At 60.3% G+C, this 26,546-nt stretch overlaps 2 protein-coding genes across 3 annotated transcripts; both read left to right on the top strand.

Annotated features, from left to right (window-relative positions):
• The first annotated feature begins 507 nt into the window (after positions 1-507).
• Positions 508-5,235, top strand: TNNI1 (troponin I1, slow skeletal type). The gene is made up of 7 exons (XM_074316333.1): positions 508-522; positions 694-855; positions 1,338-1,469; positions 2,088-2,177; positions 3,071-3,247; positions 3,984-4,093; positions 4,934-5,235. The coding sequence occupies exons 1-6, from the start codon at positions 508-510 to the stop codon at positions 4,089-4,091; spliced, it is 684 nt and encodes a 227-aa protein (XP_074172434.1). The 3' UTR covers positions 4,092-4,093; positions 4,934-5,235.
• A 5,768-nt stretch (positions 5,236-11,003) lies between these two features.
• LAD1 (ladinin 1) lies at positions 11,004-26,223 on the top strand. Of its 2 annotated transcripts, XM_019750919.2 has the most exons (10): positions 11,005-11,516; positions 17,637-17,774; positions 19,006-19,780; positions 20,214-20,318; positions 21,124-21,167; positions 22,358-22,430; positions 22,555-22,692; positions 22,981-23,067; positions 23,300-23,374; positions 23,676-24,220. In XM_019750919.2, exons 1-10 carry the CDS (start codon positions 11,479-11,481, stop codon positions 23,679-23,681), a joined length of 1,479 nt encoding a protein of 492 aa, XP_019606478.2. In that variant the 5' UTR covers positions 11,005-11,478; the 3' UTR covers positions 23,682-24,220. The 2 variants fall into 2 exon arrangements, with proteins under 2 accessions (XP_019606476.2, XP_019606478.2); XM_019750917.2 differs by having other exon boundaries at positions 11,004-11,516; positions 22,981-23,374; positions 23,676-26,223.
• Positions 26,224-26,546: the final 323 nt, after the last annotated feature.

Genomic DNA, 26,546 nt, shown 5'->3' with positions numbered 1-26,546 from the left:
CGGGCTTTCACTCTGTTCTGCGGGGACCCTGGAATTGGTCCCCACCCGACACCTGGCCTCCCCAGCTTGTCCACATGGTTCTGTGGCTGCGTGTGTTATATGCACTGTTCACACTCTGTCTTCTGTTCTCTCCCCCCCCCCCCAATCCTTCCTGTGACGGATGCCTGAAGCGAGGTGAGCTTTCGGGGAGCTCTGTCCTGGTTAAGTCTTCAGACTGGTGAAGGTGGGGTGGGCATTGGAGGAAACCAGAGAGAGCTTGGGTCAGGGATGGAGGGCTGCCCAGCGCTCAACGTCATTGGGAGGGAGGGGGTGCTGGGGCTGGGATGGCAGCAGAGCTGGCTGTGACTCTGCACCCTCCCCGAGCCCTGAGCGAGTTCCCGTTACCCACTCTGGGAGCTCGTCCCGCCCGCCCATGTTCAGGAGGTTAACACCCAGTGCCAAACACGCACGTCTCATGCTTTTCAGGGGGTTTGCATACCCCTGATCTCGTTTTGCTGCAACGACTCTATGAACGAAGCCGGGGTGGGGGCCTAGGGCTTCTTGTCTGCAGACGGGAGGGTGCTGCCCATAGAGGTCATGTGACCCACACCGAGCCTGGCAGGTTTCCAGCCACAGCCCCTAAGTGATGGTAGCTGACTGCAGCATTCTCTGAGTGTGAGAATTCTGCCCAAGTCACAAGGATGAGCTTTGGAGGGGCCTTGGGCGGGGGTTCTGGATAATGATGGTGACTCTGGCGGCACGCATCGTGGCCCGGCCCAGGTCTCCTGCTCTGCAGCCTCTGCCTCACCCTGTCTCTCCCCTTCTCGCCTTCAGAGAAAATCCAAGATCACTGCTTCCCGCAAACTCCTGCTGAAGGTGAGGCCGGGTGCTGGCTCTGGGGGACACTGCATGTAGGTGCGGGGGGGGGGGGGGGGGCCGGGGGGGCAGAGGGGAAGCAGTGCAGGCAGAGCAGCTGTGAGGATCCCGTGAGGGGAGAGGAAGGAGGCAGGGGGAGCCTGGCTGTCCCCTGGAGCCAGAGGTCCAGGGCTGGAGGGTGGGAAGACTGGGCTGGGACAGAGGAACTTGCCGTTTTGCTAAGAGTTTCTCTCTTTGGAGCTCTGTGAGCCTAGCCAGAAGAGGGAAAGAGGAGCCGGGGGGAAGAGCACGTTCCAGGGCCCACGCGCGGCCTGCCTGTCGCCAACACACACACTTGCGCACTCAGCGACCTCCAGTTCACACGCTCCCAGGGCTGCCTGGTCTGGGCCCTGACGAGCGAGCGTGTGAGCCCGGAGCCCCGGGCGGGTGCAGCTGGCGTCCGCCCCCCCTCAGGCCGGAGGCTGACCTGCCCTGTCCTGCAGAGCCTGATGCTGGCCAAAGCCAAGGAGTGCTGGGAGCAGGAACAGGAGGAACGCGAGGCTGAGAAGGCCCGCTACCTGGCGGAGCGCATCCCCACGCTGCAGACGCGGGGCCTGTCCCTCAGCGCCCTGCAGGTGAGCCCTTCAGGCTGGGGCTGGGGGCGACACCGGGGACCACGTGGCAGGAGCCGTACTAACGGGCTCCCAGCTCTGGAAGGTTAGGTCCCATTTACAGACACAGGAAGCGAAGTGAACCTGGTGGGGCTGAGCCCTCCTGACGCGTGGACGGGGAGGCAGCAGAGGGGCAGGACTCGGGATGCCCCAGGTCTCCAAAGACTTGCCGTCCTCCCCTACAGAGGGGTCTTGAATGGATTTAAAACACTGATAACTGTTCAAATGCCAGTGATTGCAGACGAGAGAGTGGAAGGAAACACATTAAAATGTCACCAATGGTTATCTCCCCTGGTGGCATCACTAGTCGCTTTTATTTTATTATTTTTGTTTAAGATGCAATTTTCAAAATTTCTATAAATAACTTATTTTTACCACAAGACAACTTTTTAAAGAAAACAAGACACTCAGAAAGGAAGACACGGGGCTTCGACGTCCAGAGCTGTCAGCAGTCAGGGACCTCAGGTGTAGGGAGGGGCTCCTCAGCTTCTGTCTAGAGTGCAGATTCGGCCAAGCGGAGAGGGCCCAGGGACCTGGCCTGGAGGCAGAGAGGGAGGCTGGACGCCCACTCCTGTCCCCCAGGACCTGTGCCGGGACCTGCACACCAAGGTGGAGATGGTGGACGAGGAGAGATACGACATCGAGGCTAAGTGTCTGCACAACACCAGGGAGGTAAGCCCAGGATGGGGGTTGGGGGCACTGATGCCGCAGCTTGGACCAGGTCTGCTCCTTCTGCAGGGCCTGGGAGGTGGCCACGTAGCAGGACACTCCGGCCCCATAGGGCTGCAGACGGCAGAGAGAGGATAGCCACACAGATGAAGGGCACTCACTTCCTCCCTGCTGGCCCACGGGTTTTTCACTCCACAAGACTCACTTGCCTGCAAAGGACATCTAACCTTTGCCAAAAACTTCTGTAGGCCTTTGCTCCTCCCTCCATGCCTGTGGGTGAAGTAGGTGCTATCGTCTGCACCTCCCAGAAGAGAACACTGAGGTTCAGGAGGCCCAGGTCTGGGGAGACCCCCCTCCAGGATGCAGGGCTCCCTCGGTTCCGTCCAGACCCTGCTCCACGGAAAGGCAGGGCATCTGCTGCTTCTGGGCACTTGTCCTGGGGGAAGGCATAGGCAGGGACCAGAGCCAGTCCCCTCCTTCCCATTTGTCCCCTGAGAGTGATGACTTGTGGGCTCACTGATCTCCCCAGACAGCACATCTTGGAAGTCCCCCAGGGTCAGGACCTGGCCTGTATCTATCTCATGGGATCAAAGCTGTGCCTCAACGGGCTGCCCTGGAGGTTCTGTGGGGAGGGATTAGTCAGGAGGCTGGGGAACGAGACGACCAGGGTGTCCGTGGGGCGGGGTGGCCCTAGCTATTCATGGCCATGCCACAGGGAGGCCAGCTGGCTTCATCTGTCCATTGACCATCCGTTTGCTTATCAACAGTCACGTGGTGGCTACTTGTAAAGCAGTGGGTGGGTCTGCGTGTCTGGTCGCCTGGCCTGCAGGCTGGAGCAGTGGGGCTCAGCCCTGGTTGGCCCCCCCAGTGAGCCCTGCCCCGATCGTCCCCTGCAGATTAAGGACCTGAAACTGAAGGTACTGGACCTCCGTGGGAAGTTCAAGCGCCCGGCGCTGCGTCGCGTGCGTGTTTCCGCCGACGCCATGCTGCGTGCGCTGCTGGGCTCCAAGCACAAGGTGTCCATGGACCTGAGAGCCAACCTCAAGTCTGTGAAGAAGGAGGACACGGAGAAGGTGAGGGCTGGTCCCCAGCACCTGTCACCCGCCAGCCTCCGCCGTCACCCCTGACAGCCGTGAGCAGGCCCTGGAGCTCCTGTCAGAACATTCTAGAAGCCCCAGGAGACCAGTGATGGAGTCTGATCGTGCTCATCTTTCCCTCGGGCTGCGCCCAGTCTGAGGACGAGACTGGGACACAAAGCCACACCGAGCACACAGCACCCCGTGAAGAGGGTGTGGGGGCTTAGGGGGCTGGGACGCACTGCCCTCTGTCACTGAGGGGTACTCAGCAGGTCACCCACAGTCCCAGCACACAGGAGCAGATGTTAGGGACCTGAGTTCAGGCTCTTACTCAGCAACAAACCACTCCAGGTGGGTTGAGCTCGCAGCGTCCGTGCCCAGAGTGTAAGAGGCCAGGTGGGTGAGAAATGGAGAAAAATATGGTCTTTGGCTCAAGACACTTTGTATGGAGAAGAGGCAGACCAGGCAGTGTGCTGAGGAAACAGGAAATGAGCCAAATGAGCAGGAGGAAGGCTTCTTGGAAGAGGTGGCCTTGAGCTGCTGAGCGCCAGACCAGGAGGGTGGCGTGGGGGCCTGGAGGAGAAGCTGGGCGGCGGTTCCTCAGGGTGGGGATGGACCCCATAAGCCCCACGGTCCCCCTGAGCTCCAGACCCACGCAGCTGCCTTCTGCCTGTGGAGCCTCAGCGTAGCGAGGGCCCGGTAAGTATCTGACGTGCATGTGGCCTGCCTGTAGGAGCGGCCCGTGGAGGTCGGCGACTGGAGGAAGAACGTGGAGGCCATGTCTGGGATGGAAGGCCGGAAGAAGATGTTTGATGCTGCCAAGTCTCCCACCTCCCAGTAAAGGTACCGGGAAACCAGCCCCCGTCCCCTCGGGCCCACCGTGTCTACAGGAGGAGAGGGACCCCAGGACAGGGCTGGCGGGCTGCTGTGTGGTCAGCTCTCACGGGTTCAGCACCATGGGACCTTGGGCCCCTCATTTACAGATGGTCCCTCATCTGTAATTGGGGGTTATATCAGGTCAGGGTTCTCCAGGTACCACCAGAGCTGCCAATGCCCAGCCCCACCCCTGGCCCACTGAATGGAAACTCAGACATCCCAGGGCCAGCCCTCCGAGTTCTGATGCAAGAGTTTGAGGTCCACTGGGTTAGATGACCCCTGGGGATACTCAAGCCCTGACCTTCTGAAAGTCTAGGCTCTTTTAACTTCCTCAGCCAGTTCTGCAAAGCACCCAGCACCCCAGTCCCTGCCCTGAGGGGTCTGTTCAGAGAAGACTGCCTGATCTCTGAGGAAATGGCTGAGGAAACTGGACAGAGCAGCAAAATTCGGCCCCATGAGACCCTCTGGGGGTGTGTAAGGGGACATGCCACAGCCCTGTCAGAGCAGGTGTTCACCCACCAGAGAAGTGATGGGTGGGTGTCAGGTGTCACGCAGGGTGGTGCCTCAGAAGCAGAGGCGCGAATTAAGCAGGAAGGAAGGGGGCTGTAAGGCCAGACTGGGCAGAGCCCACTGTGAAGGAGCAGTGCCTGGGCTCGGTCGGAAGGGAGCTTGGGGCCCTGGGCTGAGAAGCACGGTGGGAGATGGTACAGCCCAGGGCATGCTGGGCTGAGAAGTCCCGGGGCTGCCTGTGCTTGGGGTAAGTCGGGGCCACTGGGACTGATGGCTGCCACCTCTTTGTCCCCACAGGCCACTTGCTGCACTGGCCCTGGGCCCCCTGCATGCTCCTTCCTCTGCGTCTCTCTGCACCCCCCAACCCATCCTGCCCCACCTCTCCCTCCAGCCTGAGTGCCCTCCTCCGGAATCAACAGACACGAGAGAACCACGGTTCTGAAGACCTTCCCCCAGCAAGGTGGGCACCCCCCACACATACCGGTGTCACGGCTGTAGCACCTCCCCCCAGCCCCCTGCCACATCCTTCCTTGGCGGCTCTGACATATAGAGTGTCACCGGCATCGTGGCCCGTCCATTAAAACCCCAGTGTCTGGTCACTTTTGTAGCTCTGGCCGTGAGTGCTCGGGAGAAATGGAAGACGGGGGTCTGTGAAGAGAGGGCTGGGTTGCTCCTGTCAGGAGCTCCGTCGGAATGAGGGCTAAGGAAGTGGCAGCGCCTACAGTTCCCCTGGGACCCCTCTGCCCAGTCCCAGTGACCTCACACAGCATACCCTCCCCATGCAGGATGCACAGCTCCCCCAAGCCCTGACCTCGGAAACAGCCCCAGCCATCGAGAGGGGCTTCTCCATTCCGAGCCCCTTGCCAGCCTGATTTCACTCCCCCCTTCCTCTGCAAACCTGGGTCCCCTCTCTCTGGTGCCGCTGGATATTCCTGACTATTGTGGGCTGAGAGGTCAGGGTGCTGTCAGACCCCCACCTTGTCCTGCCTGCACAGGGCAGGGGGCTGCTCCCCAGTGGAGGAACACCTTGCAGTTCTGCATCTGGACACCAGGTGGCGACTTTCCATCTCGCCCCTGGGCTCCCGTGTCCCTCCTGCACCTGCTGGCTCTACCAGTCTCCACCCTCAGCCCAGTTATGTCCCTTCACACTCGTGGACGGGTCACATCCCAGTGAAAGGGCAGCAGTGGTCTGTCCTCCATCCCAGGGTCAAGTCCTTTCTCCATGCCACTGACATCTGGACCCAAAGCCCAGTGAGTGGCAGCAGCCTGCTGGGGTGGATGGGGGCTTGGGGCAGCCTCCCCTGTATCCCACACCAAGGAGAGTGGCTCCAGTGGAGCAGAGACCACCGCTCCGGGCCAGAGCGGAGCCTGGCTTTTCAGGGCGGTGTCGTGGTGACTCTGGAGCTGAGCCCACAATGGAAGTGGCTGGTTCCTGACCGGGGCCCCTTGGCTTTCTGACTGTCTGAGCACTGGTCCAGGGGAGGGGAGCCTCCTGCCACCTGCCTGCATGTCCCCGGCCTGCCCTCTGCTCCCAGTGTATTGTCTGCTATAAATGCAGAGGCTGGGTGCAAAGTGCAGTGCCAGCTGCTCTCGGGGGCAGGGTCTGGCACCAGGGCTGCTAGGCCACCAGCTAGCAAGGGACCAGCAATGTAGGATGCGTAGGGGAAGGGGCAGCGCTCTGCCCAGGGCTCCTGCCACAAACAGCTCAGTGGGCAGAGCGGCAGACAGATGTGTGCAAAGAGCACACCTACCATACCCAGAAACCCTTATCACAGACACGCCCAGTGTCTATTTCCACACTACACACACACACAGCCACACACCTGAAGGTCCTGTCCGGGGACTCTGTGATGTGACACAGAGGATGAGGACGGGCTTTGTACCTAGGCAGCCACAGAAACCCACCTTCCCTGCCTCCCAGGTCCAAAGCCTGGTTTCCTGGCTTTGCCTCTTCTCAGCACTTTGAGAAGTTCCACAGCCAAATGTCAGTTCTGCCATTCAGCTATTAAGCAGGGGTCCTCACCCTGCCCTACAAAGGCGGGGGCCCAGCCCCGGGCCTGACTCAAAGCAAACACCTGGGTGCAGAGCACCTGCGGGCGAGGACTCTGGGGCCAGCAGCACACGCCCGAGGTGGGGGCCCTCAGGCCGTCCCAGGGCCTCCTGGAGGTCCACTGGTCCCTCCTGCTTCCAGGCAAGGCTAGACAAGCCCACCTCCAGTGAGGACGGATGGCGCAAGGGCAAAGAGGCGGGAACACTCCCTGAGTGCGAATCCTGGGGCACCCTGAGTGGACGAGGGGAGGAGGGTCTGGCACAGGGCTCCTGTGGGTGGACAGCACGCTGGGCAAGGGGCTGGGTCTTAAGCTGCAGCCATGGACAGGGCCTGGCTGGGAGGCATGGAGTCTAGAGAGTCGTGATTCCACTCCAGTCCCTCTCACCATGGAGGGTGCTGGACCCCACAGGACACAGGACACCAGAGCTGGGAGCAGGGCCTCCTCTGAGTGACAGCACATTCATGACCCACCAGGCACCACTCTACATACTTAATCCATTTAACTTTCGCAACCTCCCTCTGAGAAAGGCGTTATCACAATTCCCATTTTATAGATGGGAAAACTGAGGCACCAAGAGGTTAATACCCTCCCGTGGTCACACAGCCAGTCAATGGAGGGGCCAGGACTTACTTATCCCAGGCAGTCTGTTAGAGTCCATACTCTTAGTCATCATGTTAATAATAATAATTATTATTATTCCTACAACCTGAAATGCTTTATCAGAATTACAGCACTGTATTCCCACAGAAACCTAAGAGGTAGATACTGTCATCTCAGATTTACAGAGGAAGTGAAAGCTTGGAGAGTTGAAGCTAGGGGCCTGTTACACAGTGATGGCGGCAGGCTGGCAGTGGGCGCCTGGGCCTGACTGCTTTGCGGTGTTCCTTTTCTGGGGTTGGACTTGCCTCAGCGCAACCCAACCAGCCACTTTCCAAAGGGACTTGGCTGGGGGTACAGGGCCCCCACACCCGCACCTGGGGAGTTCCAAAAGCCCCACTAAAAGGGACGTATTCGAATAAGATGCAAATGACATCCACATGTCATCACTGCCCATTGGGGCTGGGGTGGAGGGATGGGCTACTCGGGGGGTGTCTGGCAAACTGACACATACAGCTGGTGGGCCTGGGGCTCCTTGGTAGAAAGGACCAGGGCAGAATGGCCCGTGCCACCACCCGCCTGTCCCAGCCTGGCTCTCCTGCTCCCTGAGGTCCCTCCCTCCACAGGCAGGAGGCTGAGCTGCTGTGTCTGGAGCCCGCCTCGCACTACCTAGTGCTCAGGGCTGCAGGGGCTAGAGTGCCCGGATGAGGAGGGAGCCAGTTAAACATTAGCCCCAATGGCCCCCTGCGAAGTGAGTCAGATTCCCCACAGGCTCCAGGCTGGGCAGCCAGGGGGGCAGCTTCGTTCCAGATGGGTGACCAAGCTACCAAAGCCCGGACAGCTCACTGCGACCAGTGCAGACAGCAGCCTCCTCGCCAGACCCCAGCAGGGCTCTCCTCAAAAAGCCCCAGAGCTCGCCACCTGGGGGTCCCTTCACTGGACAAAAGGAGCGAGGGCACTCTCTTACTCCAGGACACACTCCTGAGCTGGCCTGTGGGTCCCCTGAGGCCAGTCTGAGCAGCACGAGCTCTATAACCCTTGGCACAGGGCACTGCGGTCAAGGCCTGGAGGCCCAGAGAGGGACAGTGACTTGCTCAAGGTCACAGACCTAACCGGGACTAGATCCCAGGTCCCTGGACTTCCAAGCCACCGAGAACACTGGGTGTGGAGAGAACTTCAGTCCCCCAGCCAGAAGCAGAGGCCTGGGCATCAGAGCAGGTGGGCCACCTTTGGCCTGGGATTCAGCGTCCAGCTGGCTCCAGTGCCAGCACCTGGCCCTCTCACTGTTGGCACAGGCTGGGTGACCTGGCCCTTCGCTCCAGGTTCAGGAGAGAAGTATGGCCTCACCTGAGAGCCGGGGCAGGTGTTGTGAGTTAGGAGCCCTGTGGGGAGGGGTGTGTGTGTGACCGCTCGTGAGTGTTCATCTGAAGGGACGCGCAGTGTGTGGGAACATGAACGTGGCACACAGGTGGGTGGCTTACCTGCTCGTGAGTGTGACCATGCCTATGTATGTGTCACTTAGCACTTCCCAGATGCAATTCTCCCGGTCAGCTCTTTGTGACCAAGTTTCAACTGCTTCACTGCCCGAAGAGGGAACCAGGGCCACCATGGTCAGATTTCCATGAAGCAAAATGTAGAAAAGGGCTCCTGTGTCCTGAAAGTGGGCATGCCTTCATTTTACTATTTTAGGGTTACAACAGCCTTTGCTTACGGGCTGGGAGGGTGGCAGGCAGTAACTGCTTTTTAATGTTAGTACTTCACAAAATAAAATGGTGACAACACCGTTAGGGTATTCCCACTTAAATATATATATTTAGTTAGTTTGTAAAAACCAAGAGCCAGGAAACCACTGTCCAGGATCCTTTGGATGTGGGTCTTGTCACCTTGCAGAGGGAATGGAACTGATGTGTCAGGTGTGACTTCTCACACAGCTGGGGCCCGCGAGACCCCTGGATCTCCATTGTGGCCCCTTGGGGGAAGGAGAAGGTGCCCTGTGAATGCAGGGACAGGGGGTGGGGGATTCCAGAGCCTGACATCTGTTCTGGGAGGATAGAGGTGACCCCTTCCCACCCCTGGCTGGGAAGTCTTGGAAACCCCTGGCTTTGCCCAGGGACTTCCCATGTGAGACGCCTTTTTCTCGGACTCCCCCCAGAGGAAGTAACAGTACACGGTCAGTGTTTAATGCTTGTAGGGTAGACAGAATTACAAAATGAACACCTGCACATTTTAAGAACTAGGCAGTTGCACATTGGAAGCCACTGGGCCCCTCTACCATCGTGACCCTTCCTCTCCGCCAGGGAGAACACGCCCCTCCCTTTTGGGCGTCATCCCCTGGCCTGTTGGTGTGACGTCACCACACCTGTATGAATCCCTAAACAACACCTGGCTTGCTCCACATCTTTGTGGTCAACCGGACACACAGGCGTGCTTTCTGCTTTTCCCCCGTTTGAGCTTGAGCTTGGAATAGTCCCCCCTGTGCATACACTTACCGGGAGCTTATTGTCTCTGCCGTGAAGTGATGCAATTTACCATCGTTTATTCACCCACGTTCCTGTGGAGAGCCATGTGGGTGCTCTCCCGATTTTTGTTGCTGTAAACGGTGCTGCTAGTTGGTGGCACTTTGTTCCTACAGCCCTAGGAGCCTACGAGGCTGACCAGCACCGGACCCAGGGCCTGGCACGTAGAAAGTGCCTGGTAAATATTCACAGTAAATATTCACACATGCCGTGCATAATTTGTTTCCTCACTTATTCAGTCGTCTGCATACCAACCGTCCGTGTCTTTGGGCTTTTATATCTGTAGAGAGTGTGTCGGGTTTTGGACTTCCAGACACCCCATTGTTCCCTGGCTTCAGGAAGGGTCCCTACAAGGGCCAGGCTTCAAATGACCAGCAGTCTCTTTCTTCCTAAGTGATTTGCCCCAAGTCATGTGGTCCATAAGTGGCAGAATCGAGCTCAAAGCCAGGTCTCCAGGCTCCCAGTCCCTGGAAACACTCTCCTCACCTATGCCAAAAAGGACGGCTCCCTGGAGGAGGTGCATTTAGGGAAGGACATGCCACATCAGGCTGGCTGTGTGTGTTTCAGGCTTCTGCTCCGTTGCTGGCTTGCCCTTCCCTGAGACCTCAGAGCTGGAGGGCAACTGTGAGACCATCCACCCTGGATCAGTGCCAAAGGGAAGCCAGGCTGGGAGCAGGGCCCAGCAGATGCTCACAGTCCAAGCTCCTTCGCCCAGGTGCCTAGGGCTGTACCCCATGCGTCTCAGAGCAAGAACTGTTGCTGCTGCTGACCTTGCAGCTCTGATCCATCAGGGAATATTCCCCAATGTCAGCCCACCTGAGGCTGCTTCCTGGGTAGGAAGCACGTGCTCCATCAGCCCAGATGGCTGGAAAGGGAGCCAGGTGGCTCTGGTGGTGACAGCTGCCTCAAGTTGCCCCCAAATTCCAGGTCCAGTTGTCCATGCCTACACCTTCCTTCTGGGGAAAGCGGAGCCTCTGGTCTGTTATACACCCTCCCCCTCCAGCCCAAAGTCCAGTACCAGTGAGCGAGGACAGGACATCTTCGCGTTTTCAGTGCTGTGGGCTCTCAAATGTTTGCTTAATTGAGTCGCGTTTTGGGAGTGCCTGGCAGCACAGGAAAAGCACTGCCCCGCCCATCGCAGGGCTTGCTAGGGAGGGGCGTGGGCCCCAGGTCCCCCAGCCCGGGAGCGGGAGTGCGCTCTAGGCCCGAGATTACGGTACCTGCGCTCCGGTTCCTGCCCGGCTTCCTGCTCTGGGTTTCTCGGGCTAAGTCGGTTCCGGCAGTGAGCTCAGCCTGACCCCGATCTGCGGGTCCCGCCCCTCGCCCGGCACCCTGGGCTGCGACACCTGTGCGAGGAGGCGCCCGGCGCCGAGCTGGTCCGACTGGTTCTGAGCAGGAAGCCGGCCGCCCTCGCCCCGGGCCGCCCGCCGACCAGCCCCGCGCTGCCCGGGCGTTCGTGCGGCGATCCAAGCGGCCGTCTGTCCAGCGCGCGGGGGCCGGGGCGGGGACCGGGGCGGGGACCAGGGCGGAGGTGTGGGAGCCCACCCCCCGGGGTCACTCCCGACGGCAAATCAGCGCGCGGCGCGGGGCGGGCGGGGAATATAAGCGCCAGGTGACCTACCTGGGCCGGTGACGGGGGAGGGGCGCGCAGGTGAGGCAGCCCCGCAGAGCGCGCAGCATGTCCGGCGGCAAGAAGAACTGGTCCGCGCTGTCCAGGTGAGCGCGGTGGCCGGGAGGGGGGCAGCGGCGCACCTCTGGCTGTCCTGTTCCCGGAGCCCGGCACTAAGGCCGGACCGGTCTGGCTGCTCCTCAGGGGCCAAACTGGGGAACTCTCAGGGACAGGGTGGGTGTTCTCACTCCCCCAGGCTTCCTTTTCTCCCCTTGAGGGGTGAGTTCATGCACAGGGTGCCTGTGGAGGGCTGGTCCCTGGCCTGGAGGGCCCCCAACCCCACCATCCCGTTCTGGGGCATTGGGACGTGGTCAGGAGTAGCCAAACCTCATTTCCAGAGAGAAGTCTCCCTCACTACGGGTTTCTCTGTAGAGTGGGCCCCAGGGAGGTGTCCCTCAGCCCCTCCTGGCAGGGAGTGGGGGCAGTGCCAGCAGTGAGAGCCACCCCACCTGGAGGGGCCACAGAGCAAGGACCGAGGGAACTAGATCCCCTTCTGCTGATGAGGCCGGATTCTGAGGATGGCCCTGGGGGTGGTGTCTGGGCTCTGTGACCTCAAGAACGCTCTCGCCCTCCTCTGTGCTTCAGTATTTATTTGTGAGCTAGGCCCTCAACGGGCCAGGGAGTGGGTATCTGATCCCCGCCCGCTGGGCATCCTGTCAGGGTCAGGGAAGGGGGCCTTGTCGCCGGGGCAGCGCCCCCCACTGGGGCTCCTCCTGGCCCTGCTCTGCGCCCCCCAGAAGTGCTCCCATGAGCACCTTCACCTTCTATCCCACTCCCTCCCCCACCTCACACACACATCTTGTCCCTGAAGAAACGGAGACCCCTGCAGCTCAAACCCAGCTCCCGGGTAGAAACTGGACTCTTGGCCCCTCCCAGGTGGGCACTGGGGCACGGCAGCCTTTCCGGAGGCCGGGCTGTCTGTGCAGGTGCCGCCTCCCCAGGCTGTCCTCATTCAGGGGGCCCTGGGCTCCCCTTCTCCCCCTCCTTCCATGGAGGGGGGGCTCCAGAGCTTCTCCAGGGTTTTGTACTCAGCCCCCCACCCCGAGCAGCTCATCCCACACGGCTGGGGGTCCACCTCCTACTGCGGTGTGGTGGGTCTGGGGGGAACGGGGGCAGGTAAACTCCAGGAATGGAGGGAACTCGGCGCTCTGGGAAAGGAACCCAGGCTGCCCTAGAGGTTGGACACACCCCAGGGAAGGTATGTGCTGAGGGTGGGGCTGGAGTCATGGCCTTGGACTCTGCATGTGGGTCAGTGTGCCTGGGGGCGATGTGGGAGTGTCTGGGCCTCGTGCGGGTGTATCTGTGCCTGGCTGGGTGCGGGCACGTGTGTTTATGGCCTGTGGAGTGAGCAGATGTCTGTGTGGGCAGCCAGTTCTGAGGTTGCTGAGTTTGGGTCTTGGTCATCCGAGCCTATTTGGTCTGAGTGCATTGGGTTAGAAACACTGAGCAGACACTACTTCCCCAGGAGCTGTCGGGTGGGGTATATGTGATTTTGTGTCTGAGAGCATGCCTGGATACGCACAGGGCGTGTGCATGCGCTAGGTGGGCAGCTGGGCACTGCAGCTTTTAAGATGGGGGCAGGATTTGGTCTTAGCTTGTCCACTGCTCAGCTGGACACGGTCTGGTGTGGCAGCAGGGGTGGGGCCGAATTCCTATGGATGTCCAGGGTGGCCCAGGGGAACCCGTCCTGCCACAGGAGCCCCTGGCCTGCCCTCCTTGCAGGGCCCCAGCCTTCACAGAGCCCTGTGGGCAGACACGCTGTTGCCAACTGTTACCCATGAGGCACCCGGAGCACCCACTCGGCTCCCTGGTGAACAAGCCTCGGCGGCAGGAGGAAGAAGGCTGTGAGTCACTGTCAACCATCAGGCTGGGGAGGACTGGGAGGGCGTGTGGCCCTGCCAGGGCCCCGTGGGGAGCTGAGGACTAGCCTGCAGCCCACCCTTGGCGTGAAGTGGAGCTTCAGATGCCCCGGGCCTGGAGTGGGGGCAGTGGTGAGCTGGCTGGCTGGGTGCCTTGTCCTTTCCTCCCTGAGCTGGCCTGGTGACGGGCGGGGCTGGGCCCGGCCTGTCTGCGGGGGGTGAAGGTGGATCTGAGAACCCGGCCCTGAGCAGCCAGCGGTTAATCATTCCCCTGCCTGGGCTTGGAGCAGCCCTCTCGCCTCCCTGCACTGCCCCCAGTCTCTCCGACACCTCTCCCTCGGCCATCAGGGCTAGAAGGGACCTCAGTGACCACCCAGGGTGACCCTTTGTTGTGGGGAAGGGGAGCCTGAGGCCTGGCCCTCTCAGGGGCTGCAGACTAGGCCCAGGTTATACAGCCAGTCAGCGCTGGGCCACCCAGCCCAGTGCCAGGCCCGGCCCCTTGTCTGTTCTCTCTTCCAAGATTGGCAAACTCTGCTTCTTACGCCCCAGTGTCCCACACACCGCTGGGCCGCCGTCACATATTCCTCTCCTTTAATCAGAGCAGTTGAGGATCGCAGCCCTGTATGGCGACAGAGATAAGTGTCCCCAAATGAAGGCGGAGGTGGAAGACAGGGTTGTCCAGAGGAAGGGAGTGGCGGGGCTGTGGCATCAGCTGGTGAGGGTGGCTGGGGCTCCTTGGATGGCAGGACCTACAGGTTCCACCCCTGGCCTGGCTCTGGAACTCGAAGGTCAATTGTGTTGGCCACTGGGTCTCCCCAAACCTGCTCTCCCAGGCTGCCCCACGAGCTCTGGGCTGTCCTGGGTGGGGAACCCCACACCGTCAGAGGCCCTCCCACTCTCCCTGCTCCTTCCTCTATTCAGCTGTGGGGCCCCTGAGAATGTGGTCTCCCTCCCAGCACATCCCTTTCTGGCGTTTGGCGTTGAGAGGCCGTCCTAGGATGGAATCTTGGTTCCTTCTTTTTATTCCCTGTGCTATCTTGGGCAAGTTGTTAACCCCCACACACCTCAGTTTCCTCATCTGCAAAATGGGAACGACACCGCCTTCCCTCACAGGGCTGTGGTGAGGCTTGAGGTCACCGGGGTTTGTAAAATCCAGCAGTGCCTGGCAGGATGGGGGCCCTTCTGTGTCAGTGCCCGTACTTCTTCCTTCGTTCCTGTACTTACTGATTTATCACTCACCGTGTTCAACAAGTATTTGTATGCTACCAAATGCTAAGCACTGTTCTGAGCCCCTAGTTATCTTTTTTTTTTTATTATTGGGGTTTCAGCAACTGCACCCTGAGGTCCCTCTGACATTTGCCCCTCCCTCCCCTCCATTCCTGTTTCCTCATCTTTAGAGGCCAGTGACCGGCAGGGTGGGAGGTGCTGCTGAAACCCGCTTTTCATTAGGGGTTGAAGGCAGCAGGAGGTGGGGTGACCACAGCCCCTTGGGTGAGCTGTAGGGTCTTGGCGCACAGGTAGGGGACACTCAGGGACACCTGGGAGACCTTTCGGGGCTAGGCCAGGCCTGGGAAGTGAGGGAGTGAATCATGGCTGCGGGGACCAGGCTCTGACAGCTCACTCACATACTACATGGCCCCACCGGAGGATAAACAAACAAGCCGCCTTCCCCAGGGCTGAGAGGAGCGTGTGGGAACAGGGCTGCTCAGGACCCAGGAGTCCTGGCGGCTCCGGCCCCGCCTGGGTGTGGTCAGGGGAGAGGAGCTTCTGGCTTTGTGGGTCACTCTCCCCAGTAGATGGATCCCTCAGCTTTGGAGGCCAAGAGCTGACCCCCAACTGTCAACACTAGGGGCAGGGGTGCGTCTAGAGAGGGGGAGAGCTGGAAACATGGCCTCAGCTGGACTTGGCATTTCCAAGTATGAAAAATGGAAGCCAAATAGAGCTGGGCATCAGGGCCTGGCTCGTAATAGACCGTCGTTGTGCATGGTGAATGAATGAATGAATGAATGAATGAATGAATGAATGATCCATCTGTAACTGTGCAGAGCTGGCGGGATCCTGTGAAGGCCAGGGCAGTCTCGCTCACATTCTGTGGTCAGGGCTTAGACTGGAGCCCTTCTCCACCTCCACTGACGGGAGCAGGAGGGCTGAGATGTCCGCCAGAGCTGTCCTGATGGCAGAAAGGGAGGTTCCGGAAGGTTCCTTCCAAAGGCAGTTTCCTCTCCCTGCAGGACTTCTTCACTCTTCCTTTTCCAACCTCTCACACCCCCTCCACTCTCCTTCATTTGCCCGTCTTCAAAAAGGAAGCACAACTTGAGACCTGGGTGTTTACGGTGTGTAAATTAGGCCTCCATTACAAAAGCATTCCTTGAGCCCTGTCCTCTAGCGCCTGTGCCCTCTTACTCGCTTTTCTTCTCAGCAAAACTCCTCCTAAGAGTTGCTGATGGGCCCATTCTCCCAGGACTAGTGCGGTGCCGCGCTGGCCCCAGCTGCCAGGGACTCTTTCTAGGAGACCAGGAGGCTGTGCTGCGTCCTGGTCTTCTCATGTCTCCAGTGGTGTGGACAGGCCCTCGCCTCTCGCCACAGGTCAGCGCTGTCAGCTGGTTCCCTCCGTTCTCCCTGGTCTCTCCTCCTCACTCTTCACTTCCCCCTCCCACTGCCACCCGGTATCTCAGCAACGCGTCCGCCCCTGCTCTTCCCCGTCTTCCTAACAGCAGCCCCAGGACCTCTTCAGGCCAAAACACAGGCGTTTCCCTGGACTCCTCTCTTCCCCCCACCCCCTCACCCCCATCCGCCCCACCGTGTTGGCGCTGTCCTCAAAACCTGTCCTAAACCTGTCACTGTTCCCGTCTCTCACCTGGCGATCGCAGGAGCCCCTGACGGGCCTGTTTGCTTGTCTCCCTGCCCCCTTCAGTTCTTTTTCCACACAGCAGCCAGAGATACATCACAGTAATAATGTCCTATTGTGTCACTCCCCTGGGTAAAACTCCAGACACTTGGTCCACAAGGACTTCTGCTTGGCCTTGCCCCATCCAAGCCCCTGTGGCCATGGTCTGGCTCTGCTGACCCTTCCCCTGAACGCCCAGCTCGTCATGCCCAGGCCTTACTACTTGCGGTGCCCTCCTCCTGGGTCACTGGACTCCTCAGGGCTCAGAGAAGCCTCCCCTCCCAGCCCCTCCCTCACGTCAACTCCTACCTTATTCCATTGTCCTTGTGTCACTTCCTCGCTTACTGTCCAACACCCCCACTTGGAATGCCCTCCAGGAAAGGAGGCCCCTGTTGGCCTCCTTCTGGGCTGCACCAGTCCCCACAGCCAGGCCTGGCATGTCGTCAGCGCTCGAAAAATACTTGTTCAGGGAATGTTGGGTCAACGAGTGTGATGCTGGACCTGGAGGAAAAGGTCGGCGCCATCATGTGGCTGCCTCCTCATTTGAGGAAGGAACGTGAGGAGGAGGCGAACAGGAAGGGACCCTCCCAGGGCAGAAGGCCTAGCCACCACCTGACCCGCCTTCCTCAAGCCACTGGAGGAGGCTTTTCTGGAGGAGGCTTGCGAGATAGGTTTGCTATGTGACTCAGGGTATACAATTGTGGGTTTGCGTGATTTTTTTCAGAAAAGTGTCTGCTCCTTAAATGAAGGCTTGGCTGCCTGGGGGTGTCCCCACAAGAAGAAAGGGGAGCTTGTCAAGTTCATCTGCCTCCTGCAGGCAGGACCGTGGGCCCGCCCACCTCCCCAGTCACCCCACAGAGGGCGGCCCCATGTTCCCACTGTGGAGTCCAGGATCAAGGCCAGCCCAGTGGATCTTGTTGGGGGTGGTTTTGCCCCCCAGGGCACAGCCGACAATGTCACACCTGGGAAGTGGTGTCACTGGCGCCCAGCGGGTGGAGGCCAGGTGCCATTCAGCAGCCGACAGTCCAGGACGGGCCTGCCCGTGGAGTTCCCCAGGCACAATGCCAGCAGTGCCACAGCCAAAAAACTCCAGTCGAACCCAAATCCTGCAGCTTTAGCAGAAATTTAATAGCCGCTGAATAGACTTATAATGTGAATCATACTTAAAATTTTCTGGTAGATACACTAAAAAAGTAAAAAGAAACAGGCAAACTTAATAATGTATCTGACTTACTCCAGTGTATCCAAAATATTATCCCAACATTCAATCAACACAGAATTGTCTTTCGTATTGTCTTCAGCACTGTAGTCTTCACAGACAGTGCCCACAGCCACCCACAGAGGGCGCCACCTGGAGGCCGCTGGTGTCCCCCAGTCCCACAGGCGGCTGGCCAGGGACTCACGGCCTCTCTGTCCCCCAGCCTGGCCAGACAGTGGACCCTGGAAGATGAGGAGGAGCAGGAGCGAGAGCGGCGGAGGAGGCAGCGAAACCTCAGCTCCAGCACAGACGACGAGGCTCCCAGGCTCGCCCAGAACGGAGGCCGGTCGGCTGCAGAGAGGTGCGTGGTCAGGGTGGGGTGAGGCCTCAGGTCCTGTCCCAGGTGACGGACAAAGTGCAGCATCTGGCCTGCCCGGGGGGATGAGGCCGAGGGCATGAGCAGGAGTGTCAGGGTCCCCAGTGTTCCCACCGTCCCCAGCCCCTCCTTGACCCTGTCTGGGTCCACCCCCTTTAGAAGAATGGCCGCTGTGCTCTGTCGATTCCATCCACCAGTCAGCACTTTGCTGGGCATCAGATGGACATAACTCGCTTAGTCCTTACAGTATCATCCCTGAGAGAGGTACCGAGGATCCACTTACAGTGGAGCCACTGGGTCCCAGCGTGCGCAGGTGACGTGCTGAGACAACAAGTAGGGGGCATTGCCTTCTGTCAGCCTCAGAGGCTCCACTCTCCTCACGAAACTAGGCTGTCTCCCTCCGACCCTAGCCCGCCACAGTTCACTTCTTGGGGGCTAGTCTTGCCGCCTCGATTGTGGGGTCTGAGGGAAGGAAGAGAAGGGCCCAGGGTTTCTGGAATGTCCCCTGGGTGACAGGCCTGTGCTGGGCCGTCTCACGGAAGAGTCTCGTTTTACCTCCTAACGAGCCCAGTTTGCAGACCTGGAGACGAAGGCCCAGACAGTGAATTGACTTGTCCCACGTCACGTGGAGAGCAGCTGCGAGGACGCTAAGAGCCTCCTGCTGGAGGCCAAGCTGCGGTTGAGTCCGCCCTCTCATGTGGTCCTCGCACCCTGGGGTCCCCGCAGAAGGGAGCGCAGGGTGCCTGTGGCTGCAGCACATGGCAGCCATCAGTGTGGGTGCGCTCAGGGGCTCCGGCTCTCGTCCGGCCAGCACCAGTCAGCTGTGTGACCTTTGACAAATCCCTGAGTCTCTCTGGGCTTGATCGCGGCTCTGAGGGCGGGATCTGCATTTATTCCTGTCCATGTTGTCACAAGGCCTGGCTCACGGACAGTCGTTCTTCACTCTGTGTGTGTTGACTATATCTGAACACGGGTGTGTGGACCTTCCAGGGGTTTATAAACTGTTGGGAAAGCGTGGTGTGCTCTGTCCAGTATGTGAAGTGGAGGAAGTGATCCTTATTTAAGTGATGGTGGTGGGGACGGGGCAGGGCTCTGCCTCCTCACCCTCCCTGGCGGCCCTGGCGGCCTCCCCATTGGCTCAGACACCCCAGGGCCCCTCCCCTCTCTGATATCCTCTGATTCTATCTTCCACCCCATCTCTCATCTTCCGGCTCAGACTGCGGAGCGTGGAGGAAGCAGAGGTGCCCAAGCCACCACCCCCAGCCTTCAAAGATGACAGTGAGGACATCCAGGCCATCCTCAGGACGCGGCAGGAGCGCAGGCAGAGGCGGCAGGTGGTGGAGGCGGCCCAGACCCCCATCCGGGAGCGGCTGGAGGCGGAGGAAGGGAGGGACAGCTCGGACCCTGTGCAGACCAGGCAGCAGCCCATCGTGCCCAAGAAGGGGGTGGATGTGCCACCTCGCCGCAGACTGAGCCAGGAGCAGCGGGGCCCCTGGGCCAGGCAGGAGGAGAGCGTGGTGGGCAGAGAACCAGCAGACGGGCAGAAGGGGGTCTTGGAGGAGTCCGCCGTGCCAGAGAAGACGACGGCCCTGGAAAAGAGGCAGGGCTCAGAGAAAACCTCCGTCTCCGAGAGAATGGCGCTGTCGGAGAACGTGGCAGCATCAGAGAAGAAGCCAGTTCTAGAAAAAACAGGTACCTCGGAGAAGCTGCCAGCCCCAAGGAAGACGTCAGGTTCACAGAGGAGACTGGTGTCTGAGAAAGCGTCCATCTTTGAGAAGTCACCAGTGTCAGAGACCAAGCTGGTCCCAAAGAGGGCGGCACGCTCAGAGCAGCCCCAGGCCCAGGAGCCACCAGCGGCCGAGGGGAGCCAGGCCACCACCACGGAGCTGAAAACAAGGGCCCTCCCTGAGAAGAGCCCCCTGCCCTCGGCAGAGCCGGTGGTGCCCACCTCTCCGACCGTGGCTTCCCGCCTCCCGCCCATCACACTCCAGGTTGGCAGTGCTCCCACCCAGGTGGCCTCTGACTCCCGGGCTGTCTGCTGTCCTGCCACCTTCAGGCCGATGTTGGCCTTCTCTCCCTACCTGCTGACAGCCCCTGTCAGAATAGGGGACACTGAGGCAGGGCAGCGGCACCAGCTGTGTGACGGGGAGGATATTCTCATCCAGCTTCTGGACCCCAGGACCCCAGCAGACTGGGGAAACCTCAGATCCTTCCAGAAGCCCCCCTGGAAAGCTCTGCCTGGTGGTCTGGCACTTTAGGACTGTGTCCCCATCCCCGCAGCAGAGGCAGAGGATGGCACAGGGCTGCCTTCCTGCCCACTTCCTCCTGCAGCTCCTGGGATGGGCCAGGTCACCTGGGGTGCCCGTGGCAGTTTGGGCTCAGGGCTACCCACACCGCTTGTGTGACATTCCCTCGTCCATCCAGGTGAAAATTCCCATCAAGGAGGAAGAGGCGGACACGTTCTCGCCCACCCAGGTCACCTACAGCAGTTCGCTCCAGCGCTTCAGCCCCAGAACCATCTCCTTTCGGGTGAGAGTCCAGGACACCTTTGTCCAGCCCCCTGGAGGACAAGCCAAGGGACCAGCCTGGGTCACAGCACAGGGACGTTGGGTCAGATACCAAGGAGCCTGGATAGAGAGGGGCTTTGGGCTCCCCTGGTGGCCAAGCGCAGAGGAGGTTGGGTTATGTGCGGAGGGCTGGTTAGTCAGTGACCTGGAAGGCAGGTGTGGACACAGGAGCAGCGCCACCTGGTGGGGAAAGGCGGAGCTGCAGGACGGTGGCACATGGCAGGGATGCTGGCCGGGGCATGCGTGCCATCACCAGCTCCTGTCATCACCTGGAGGGGAGGGCAGAGGGCAGCAGGCCCTCCGAGTGGTCCGCTCTGCTCAGCCCCAGTAGTACCAATTGTATGGCCTGGGGACACCGCCCCACCCCAGTGTTTACTCTTTGTTCCTTTGTTCACTGGATCAGTCACTCATTTGTGACTGACAGAGCTTTGTGCCAGGCCCTGGGGAGGAGGCTGGAGGCCTGAGTCGATCAGTGCCGGCCCCTGCCCACAGGACTCGTAGGCAGTGGGACAGGCGGGAAAGCAGGTGGCTGTAGGTTCCCCAAGAACACCTGGGGGGGTCCAAGGAAGGGCTTCTGATCCAGACTGTGGGTGGGGGCAGACAAAAGGGGGGCCTTTGCTAGACACTCAGTTGGGGGCTGAGCAGTAGAGGGGTGAGAGGTCTAAGGAAGAAATGTTCTGAGAGCTGAGCCCCTCCTTGAGGGGACTACTGCCTCCCTGGGACCCCCCCCCCCCCACACTCATCAGTGCCTTTCTCTGCTGTTTCAGATGAGCCCCAGGAAAAACAGCTCAGAAGCAACACTGACCCGCAGGTCAGGGGCTGGCGTGTGTGTTCCTCCCATCCGGTCACGTTCAGCCTGTGTTTGCTGAGCACCTGCCAGTCCTCCGTGTGCCAGGCTGTGCTGGGCACGCGAGCGGAAGGCACTGGCCTTGCCCAGGGCTCCCCATCTGGCAGGAAGGCTGAATGCGCATGGGGGGCTGAGGCCCCATGAGATGCCACAGGGGAGCTTCTCGGAGGAGCAGGGCTCGGGGGGGGGGGCTGTGACGGAAGAGGGGTGTATCCTTGAGATGAGGGGGTGAGGAGGGGCCCTGGGGACCTGCGTGTTGAATGAGCACCCCAGCCCTGAATGTTGAGGGGAGTAGTGAGAGGACCATGTGTTGAAGAAAATCCCACAGTTGGATCTGAAAAGCAGTGTCTTCTGTGGTAGGAACTGGAGGCCCCTGAGCCTTTGCTGAAGCCTGGCGGGGTGCCAACAGGAAGGAGACACGGGTGCTGTCCTCAAGCCACTGCCACCCGCTGCCCATCAGACCCTTAGAGCTGCCAGGGCTGCCCGGGGTGGGGGTGGGGGTGCAGCAGCAGGCCCAGGAGCTCAACCTGCGGGGCTGGAGAGCGAGTCACAGGGCTAGTGACATCCGAGTGGGACTCAAGGGCAGGGTGGGGGTGGGGGGACTTCCAGGTGGAGAAGTAGAGGGATGCGTCTTCACTAGAGGGAGCTGCCTGTGGAAAGGCAAACTGTGACGAGCCTGAGGTGTCTGGTTGGGGGCCCATAAGCATGTGGCACGGGTTGGGGGACGCTGTGTCGGGTCAGGAGGCAGGGACCAGCTCATGGAGGCCTTTCTCCTGGGCCCTGGAGTTCGGTGCCTATCCCGGCCTCCTGGGTCCTGAGGGGTTCAAGCTGGAAGGACAGGATGGGATTCGTGTGGGCGGGAGCGGTCTGGTGGCAGTGGGGAGAGAGCTTGGGTGGCAGGCGGGGGCAGTGGGCAGAGGTGACAGCAGTGCTAGGGCCAATGGGGAGGGGATGCAGGGAACAGGTGTGAGGTGGCCCAGGGGGCATGCCAGCTGTTTCCGGTCCTGCGAGGGCTGTTTTTAGGGAGGTGAGGACAGTCCTGGAGTCTGTAGGTTTTCACTTCGGCCAAGGAGGTGCAGTGTCACTTGGTGATGGCGGTGGGGCAGGCCTGGACTCCTGTCCTGAAGTCTCACCTGTCCTGTCCTGTCCTGCAGTTCCAGCGTGAGACTCCCGGCCAGCATGCTCAAGTTAGGCGAGAAGCTGGAGAGATACCACACCGCCGTCCAGGTAGGCGGGGCACAGGGGGCAGTGGTACCTGCCAGGTGTGTGTAGGGAGTGAGGGTGGGCGTGGGGGGATGGGCTGCACACCTGCCCACCCTCGTGAGTCACCGTCTGTGTTCACTGTTTCCAGAGGTCTGAGGCCATCAAGACTCCAGGCTCTTCCCGCCCCGAGTTCTTTGTGGCTCCTGTGGGGGTAGCCAGTAAACGCCACCTCTTCGAGAAGGAGCTGACAGGCCAGAGCCGAGCAGAACCAGCCTCCAGCCGGAAGGTGAGAGCTCAGGCTGAGGCGTGAGGTCTCCAGACCCAGGGCCTTTGTCCTGGCCGTGCTAGGAAGCGCCATGTTTTCTTGTGTCGATTTTGGCAGAACCTGCTGTTGACCTGAGTTACCACTCGTGTCCTGAGCCCAAGTCTCCACAGCTGCCGGGGGAGGGGGCAGTGGCCTCCGGGTCTCTGTGGGCTGTGTTGGATAGACAGCAAGCGAGTGAGGTCCTGTCCTGTGCCAGGGACGGCTTGCTCTTGCCAGGGGTCCCCAGGCCTCATGGAAGCCTCTCTCTAGGAGAACTTGAGGCTCTCAGGGGTTGTGACATCAAGACTCAATCTGTGGATCAGTAGGACCCAGGAGCCCGGAGATCTGGACACTCAGGTACCCGGGGCCTGTGACGTGTGCCCTTTGGTGGTGAATGAGGGGCGTCAGAGGGGCCCTGAGAGTGAGGCAAACGTTCCAGGAATGGACAGCGGAAGTGGAGGGGGGGGGGTCAGGGGCAGCAGAGAACAGGAGTGGGTCTGGGGTCTCCCTCAGGAAGGGGGGGGCCTGGGGTCCCGAGCCCTCCACAGTCTGCGTCAATCCCTGCTCCCCACCCCGGTGCCCCAACCAGGAGGTGCCGAGAGAGACTGCAGCTGCCAAGAGCACCCAGTGGGAAAAGAAGGCAGACCCGTCCCTGGACACCAAGGTGAGGGGAGCAGAGCGGTGGCTGCCCTGGAGACCCCATGCCCACCCCTCACGCTCGCACACAATAACTGGTCTGCAGTGGCACAGTTCACATAACCAGAATGCCCCTGGGTGGTGTGCCCCAACCTCAAGAAGCCTGGTCGAACCCCCAGCTGGCTGTGTTCCCTCCAGCTGTCAATCCCCACCCTCTTCCACTCGCAGATGTGGGGCTTGGGCAAAGGAACACCTTTCTGTCCAGATATCCCCTCCCCCTCCCAAACCTGGGAGCCCTGCCCTTGATGTAATGGACATTTGTCCCACAGGTGTGACAAGCCCTGCCTGCCAGGACAGACCTGCAAGTTTTGTTTCGAGGGCCCTCCTGCTCGCCAGGCCCCTGCCTCCTGCAGCTGCATCCCCACTTGCCCTGCTCCCTTTCTGCCTCTGGACCTGGGGCCAGGAATGTCAGGGAGACTCACCCAGCTCCTTCCCAGCCCAGCCTCTGGGGACCCGTGGTCAGCCCGGGCCCAGCTCTGGCCTCAGCGCCCTTGGGCCTCAGCGCCCCATCCAGAGACTCTGCTTGCTGACCACTTTCAGAGCCAGCTGTCCGATCTGCTCCCAGCAGGTGTGTCACCGTCACTGCAGCCTGCCTGCTCCTCCCCACCTGAGCCCCCCGGGCTGGCCCCCGCTCGCTACGGCCCCAGCTGTGGAGGAGCGTGGCGGCCTTCCACATGCCTGCCACCCTCCGTGTCCCCTCACTGCCCTGGCCTCTGCCCTGGCAGGACCTCGGTGCCTTATTGTGCCTCCCCTCACCCTCCCCTTTGTTCTCAGGAAAATTCTGATAAACTCATTCACTCTCAGGTGTAACTGACTAATAATACCTTAAAAACATGCCTTCCTGGAGGCCCTGCTTTTGAACGGGGGTCATCTGAGTGTGGGGGGCACATTATTTGGGTTATGGGGAGCAGTCATTTTCCTAGCAGCCCCCCTCTTTCCTCTGCCTCCCAGTTGTCCTACATAGTGACTCGGGTGGGCCAGCACTGCCAGCCCCCCTGAAACAGGCACTCTCCCCAAACTCCGTCCCTACCGTCCTGGGCCCTGTGGGCCACCTGACAACCTAGGACCAAGCAGAGTCAGTCTGGGGCCCCATCACACCCCTCAGTGCTGTCGTCTTTAAAAAGTATGTGTATGTTCGTGATGCCCAATGATTCCAGTGACAGGTGCAAGGACAAAGCCGGACAGTGAGGCAACTAGGTGGCGAGGGGGTGGGGGGGCTCCTGGAGGAGGCGACGTGATCGCCCCTCCCATCTTGCCTTCCTGCTTTCCTGCCCTGGTGGCCCTGGGTCCTCGCCAGTGGCCTGTCCTCTCGTAGGTCCTCAGACTTGCAAGCACAGCTCCAGTCCGTGCGTCTTCCAGTACCATTCTAGATAAGCACCATCTCTGTTTCTTTCCTCCCTGATGACTTTTTATCTATTTGCAAAGACAGGGGCCTCCTGGGACTGATGGGAACAGCCCTGCTATGTCACGGTGGCGGCTAGTGGTTCTTGCCAGCTAAGTGACCGCCTCCCAGCTCCCAATCAGACCCTTGCCTCACAATAATTAGGAAGAGCCTCACCCATTTATGGTTTTCCCATGATGCTGTGTGGGTCTTAGGAGCCCAGTTCCCTCTTCAGACGTCCATGCGAACACGTTTGGCCAGTTTGCAGGACTGTTGGTCTTACAGGGACCGTGGCCCACTGCAGTGGCTCAAGTGCAGGGATGGTGCAGAAGCACAGTTCTGAGATTCCAGGAGAGTCCAGGCTGGGCCCTTGGTGGGCTCACAGGGGAGAGCCTGGCTGTCACCGGTCCTCCACCCACCTCTCGTGGCCTCTCTCCTAGGATGCTGGCTGGTCGGCAGGTGGCTTCAGCTTGTCTTGCCACTGATGTCCTGGCAGTGTGAGGGCCAGGTGGCAGGGGATACGCCTAGGGGTGGGGAATCAGGCCATTGGGCTCCAAGGCCACTGGGGCCCCTGGAGGGGACGGTTTCAGTTCAATGATGGGGCGAGAGGCGGGTGGAAATCGGCCTGTGGGGACTCAAGGACATTAGCAGAGGATGCAGCACAGTGTCCCTGGGCAGCAGGGTTGAGAGAAAACAGGACTGGGAGGCTGCACACATGCTCAGGCGAGGAAGACTTTGTGTGCCCGCAGCGAGGCGTGTGGGTCACTGATGAGCAAGAGGCCGGGGGTCCATGGAGGTGTGAGCCTGGGCCAGGGTTAGGACAGGGGCCTTGAAGACTCAGAGGTCAAGCAGGTGTCAGCTGAGCTGCCGTCAGTCACGCTTTCCTCTTCTTGTTTGTTTTCATCACGTACTGAGCCCTGAAGTGTCCCGGGCACGTTGCTCGGGGCTGGGGACCTACACATGCTAGCCGACGAAAGAACCCCCTCACATGTCTCCCCTTCGGTGGGTTCAGTCTGTCATGGTCCCATGCGGCTGCGTGCCACAGCCCTACAGGGTGACCCCAGGGCCTCACGGCCCCTCACACAGCCAGCTGCCTGTCCGCGGAGCCACCACGCTTGACTGGAAGTTCTACCTTCTGTCTGACCTCCTGTAGCGGTTCTGGTCTCTTCCCAGTGAGCAGGGCTTGTCATGTGGCTTTGGGGTCGTGGAGAAGACCCGCTTTGCACATGTCCTCACGAGGCCTTCATCCTGCAAAGGCCTCTCAGCCCAGGAGAAGACCCCTGGTCTGGACACTCGGGAATTGTCTCGGAGGCTGATCCTGTCCCCAGCCCTGCTCCCAGCATCCTTCCCAGGCTGGGCCGCTGGCATCTGCTTTATCACGATTGTCAAGAGGGACAGCTGGTTTATGTCACATGCCTGCTCCCTCCTCAGTTCCCCACATATCTGCTTTGGTTTTAAATAGCTTATCTGAGCAGCTGGATGACCACATGGGCTTATATGGCGTGGGGTACATGTTTCTTTAGCCCCATCCCCGGCACCTGACAAAATAGCAGCCAACACCCTCCACGCCCCACGACCACCACCCGCCCGCCCCTCCCCCGCACATTCCTCCCACCCAGGCTGGGCTCCAACGCCCCACGCCCTGCTTAAAGCCCTGGCACCCCCGCCCTCCCCCAGTCCCTGTCCTGGTCTGGCGGCGGCTCGTTCTGAGGTAAGACTCGGCCTAGAGGGGGAGCAGAGAGTAGAGGGAAGAGGCCCT

The sequence above is a fragment of the Rhinolophus sinicus genome, linkage group LG12 (genome assembly GCF_036562045.2).
Source record: "Rhinolophus sinicus isolate RSC01 linkage group LG12, ASM3656204v1, whole genome shotgun sequence".
Classification (NCBI taxonomy): Eukaryota; Metazoa; Chordata; class Mammalia; order Chiroptera; family Rhinolophidae; genus Rhinolophus; species Rhinolophus sinicus.
The sequence above is the reverse complement of the archived record's forward strand: the minus strand, read 5'-3'. Positions and strand labels throughout refer to the sequence as shown.